At 42.9% G+C, this 4,823-nt stretch overlaps 1 protein-coding gene across 1 annotated transcript in view; it reads left to right on the top strand.

Moving 5' to 3' along the window:
* The window catches only part of LOC109952480 (tenascin-like), a gene marked incomplete at its 3' end in the record, with an annotated part of 34,805 nt that overhangs the window by 18,732 nt on the left and 11,250 nt on the right, over positions 1–4,823 (top strand). The window contains exon 8 of the mRNA XM_020587573.1: positions 4,132–4,285. Coding sequence (XP_020443229.1) covers positions 4,132–4,285 — 154 coding nt within the window. The remainder of the gene's footprint in view (positions 1–4,131; positions 4,286–4,823) is intronic.

Below are 4,823 nucleotides of genomic sequence, written 5' to 3'. Positions count from 1 at the left end.
TACCAGACTGACAACAGATAAACAGCAAACGGTCACAACAACAGCAGCTCCTCAGCAGGGAGAGAGGAGAACGGGAGAAGGGCAAAACAACCGACTGGCTGAAATAATGATTTACAGCATGCTCTTTTCTCACTATCCACACAGTGCACATCCAGTATCGCCATGATGAGTCATGCATGTCTGTTTTCGTGCTGCTTGTAGTCTGAAGATATGTGTCAGTGTTTAATTCTTCAGTGATGACTTGTCTTTGGTCCCATCGGTGGTACAGACTTCTCATAAAAGCTACTTACAATTACCAGTGTTTGAACCAAATATCTGTCACTTGCCAGTCCTAAAACCTTTTCCACACCAACTCCAAAATCAAAATCTCTGATATAAATTACATTATGGAAACACTGAGCAAAATATAATAAGACTGAGGTCATCGAGGTTTTTAGAGTTCATCATTTCATGTGGTTTGCCATCCACATGTGAGACCTGCTGTGACTCATTTCACACACATTTCTCCCCAGATTCAGTTTAGGACTGAGCCAACAACACCAGTAAACACGGTGCTGCTGGTCAGTCTGGTGGATGTTAAGAACTTAATCACTTCCACTTTAGCTTTCCGTGTTTGGCAAAATTTGGCAGGATGTCTGCAGATTAAGCATATAAAGAATTTGGGATTAGGAAAGCAGTTGACCTCTGACATCATTATCATTCACAGGAGGTCCTCTGGTAACTCTAGTCCTGTGTAAAAACAACTTAAAATGTCTTCAGAGTGACACAACTTCCTCAAACCTTCTCATAAATAGTCTTCACATGAATCCTGCAGTTGTCTTTTGATATTAATAAACAGCCTTACAGCATCACAATGGACACAGTTTGGCTTTGAGCAGCATCTGAACTTGTTTCAGAACCAGGCAACCTATTTTATTATTGCCACTCTTGTTCATATGGAAGCAGTTAAAGACATCGCTGCACGCTGATGCAGTTCGGCTGCAGCAGCTCAGAGAGACAGCTGTGAGAACAGGGGGGGCACTCAGAGATCAAATGCTTCAGACTGCAACAAATAGACTATAACATTAACCCAACAGGACAGTGATATGAAACAAACCAAGAACCTGAACATCTTGGAGCATCTGCCTCCACTGTTGCTGTGCCAAATGAAAGCGTGGAGCTTCTTGGACTGTTTCTGAGGCCTTGCACTCCACACTCTACTGTAAAGTCACTGTAATCTGACTCATATGAGACAGCAAAAGCATCATGATGCATGGCTGCTGCTCCCAGATGACCCCTGCAGAGGCAGGAGACGGGAGAAACACTGAAGGAACGATGAAGACAACCAAACAAAAAGAGGTGCAGAAGCAAACTCCTCAGATACTGCGGGTAGAAACAACATGCTCACCGTGCTCAGTTTTGGGTTGCTCACTGTTCAGGTGTTCTTGACAGATATTGATTTTAATGTTGCTGACAGTGACGAGTGTTTCACTAATGCATAGTTCATCTGAAAGTGAACCTTCTCAATATGCTTTGGAAATAGCAAAACAGTCACTTGCACTTAAACAGCATCCAAACCACAACTATTATCTTCTCGGCATCTTCCATACAGATGTTTTACTGGCAGAAACTCTCCTGTGTGGCCACTAAATGGCCAGAAGGACGTGAACACCTGAACTCTACCTCCATATCAGATTACTGGATATGTCATTCCAAAACAATGGTTATTAACGAGCTGCTCTAACAGCCCCCACTCCTCTGGATTCAGTTCTTCCACCAGATGTTGAACCTGGCTGCAGGGATGTGCTCCCATTCAGACAAAAGAGCATTACTATGGTCCAACACTGATGTTATGTGATAAGTTTTGGCTCAGGGTTGGTGCTGGATGAGGCTGAGGTCAGGACTTTGTGCAGGTCAGTTCTTCCACACCAGACTGGGAAAACCATTTCTTCATGAACCTGGTGCCCAGTTTGCAAAATGTGTAAGATGCAAGCTACACTTTGTAACCCATGGTAATTTACTTACACTCATGTCTGACTGATCCAAGCAAATGGGACCCTCACTGACCCAGAATGAAAGTCCTGTAGGATGAAAGAGCTCATCACTTGTATGTGCACCTCCTGCCTGTTGGATTTCATGTGCGGTGTGTGAGACATCTGACTCTGAAATGGTGTCTGGACAGCTGTCACACTGGAGCAGCAAAGATGTTTGTCTTCATTTGAACTAAAACACCCAAACGCCTTCACACATTTGGCAACAGCAAATTGAGATAAAATTTGTATCAACATAATAAGAAAACATCGTTAATGAAAGTGCGACGTCTGTGAAGCGCCGACTGACGACATAATTCATGTGTTTTCCTACAGTATCTGCACTTGCAATACAATATCCACTGGCACCAACTAAAGCATGATTTGTTTTTATACTAATGACTAGACACTTGGTTAATGTTATGAAAAGCTCCCACCCGGTCCAGCTGGACAAGTTTGAGCCTTCTGCTCCTCAGATTGCAAAGCGTATTTTCACTCTCATTCAGATGTGGTCATTTTTTTGTGCACTCTCATTAGTTGAAACCTTTAGAGCTGAAGTTGAGACTTGCTATATTGGTTTGTTTACTGTTGTTGGGTTGTCAGGAGCAATGTGTTCTGGGAAGTGGTTGTATTGCATCCTGTTGCTTTTGTCTTGTGCATAAACTCTTTTGTGTACCTTCTGAAAATAAGTAGATAAATGCCACCAAATAGAGAGTGTTTAGAAGATATAAAGAACCTTTTTTAGAGGCATTCAATTTATCGTCCCGGAGAAAAACACTGATAATTGCGCAGACACAGAGCCAGTCTGTGACCCGGTCAGTCCTCATCGTCCTTAAACGCCCCACAGAGAGGCCACAGAGCCTCGACTTGTTTCAAGCATATCATGAATTTACTGGAGCCTCAGTTGTGATGATGTCATCCTAATTAATATGGAAATGGATGGAAGCATTTTAACATGCAGACACTGATACAGGATGAACTCTGAAAACTCCATCACCAGGCAACCAACACAGGAACCAGCTGTGCTCGTTGCCTTTACAATGCAGGATCCGATCATTAGGGATTGGAAGACGCATCAGCACAGCACTCGCAGGTGGAGGTCACAGCAAAGAAAAGGACTGATAATCACATAGTGACAGACAATGAGCGCAATCACGACGGCCAGCTGTAATGATAAGAAATGTTTTGCTCTATTAATTAATCATCTTTTCTGAGAAATGTTAAATATTACCGTCATCTTTACTAGACAGGTGCAGGAATCAGCACAGAGGTCACACGGTTCAGCTACAGAGTGCATCAGGTGAAAATGTACAAGACTTAGGAGCTTCAATGTCGCCTCTCCGCTTGACTGCCTGTATTATATCAGTAGAATTATTAACCTTATATCTGCTACCATCAAAAATGTAAATAAGTGTTGCTGTTGGGTCACTTAAAATTTTCTTTTGCTCTTTTCTGTTTCCATTTTCAAAACTCTGCTCACAGAGCACATGCTGGTACCTGTTGGTCAAATCATTTCCAGCTGTATTTTCAGAAGCCTCATGTTTGCTTCTGGGCACGGTTGAAGAAAAACAAAAACCTGTGATTACAGCAAATAAAATGTAAACAGTAAAACTGCAGCATCAGAACTTTCAGGACCATCGCTGATTTCCCCTGGGATTGTTTCTGTTTTGCTTCAGTAGACTTTGAAACTCCAGAAGAAAGAAATACAACAGGACCAGTGTGTCCGCCCGCACACGTGAAGCCCTGCAGACAGCACACGGTTTCCGTTCAGTCTGATGAGGATCTCTTTATGCATCCGGATGATGATTATATTCAGATTTTATTAGTATTTTAATTACTCCACAGAGACCTACAGATGTTTGTTCCTTCCGATGGCTGGTCTGAAGTCAACATTTTCTGTTTATTTGGTTTGACTGAGGAACAGACATGTCGACAGGGTGTCTGCAACCCATCGACACATCTGTCTATGTCTGACAAACCATAAAAATATGTGTGACACTGGCCACAGTCACCAAAAGGTTGTACAGATTCACTAGGCCCTTGCAGAACCTACCTGTATATTACTGCACATGTCTATGCAAAGTTGTACTGACTCCTGTTTGTTTTTGTCTTGACCCAACAGAAGGAGAGTGACCAGCAGATAACCATGAAGGTGGACGGCAGACTCAGCACCTTCACCCAGACAGGCCTGGCAGCTGGTCAGGAGTACTCCGTCACCATTGCCGGAGAGCTTGACGGCAGGAGGGGAGCAAACAGCTCTGCTGAATTCACGACTCGTGAGCTGCTGACATTCATTCATCCTTCTTTAAATACAGCAGTGATGTGATTTCTCTTTTTGGTCAATCTGGGCAAAGATCTGAGCAGTAGAAAATGAATGAACACCTGAATGAACACTGGAGATTTCCCCGATCACAAAGATTAGGCCGATAGTCCAGTTTTCTGATATAAGTTTATTTTATTGCCTTGGTTTATAACCTGTCATGAATCAGTCCGGTGGCGCCCTGAATAATGGTTTGAGAGACGGTTTCACATTTCTATGAGGAAAAACTGAAAACGGTAGAAAGTAAAATGAAAACATACTGAAAAGCAAAACAATGATCTACAAACATTTTGGTACCAGTGCATGCACTTAAAAAGCCGACTGTGGCAGATTGCGAACTGACAGTAATGACACAAATATAAAAGGTGCACTCTGCCACTTTGAAAAGGAGGCTGTGACCAACCACCAGCAGAGGTGCAGCTAAAGTGGCAGAGAGAAGAAATACTTCCCTTTTGCTGCCCTTCCTGACAGAGGTGTAATCTGTGACAGCTGTA

Source organism: Monopterus albus, unplaced genomic scaffold (assembly GCF_001952655.1).
Source record: "Monopterus albus unplaced genomic scaffold, M_albus_1.0 scaffold462.1, whole genome shotgun sequence".
Lineage (NCBI taxonomy): Eukaryota > Metazoa > Chordata > Actinopteri > Synbranchiformes > Synbranchidae > Monopterus > Monopterus albus.
The sequence above is the reverse complement of the archived record's forward strand: the minus strand, read 5'-3'. Positions and strand labels throughout refer to the sequence as shown.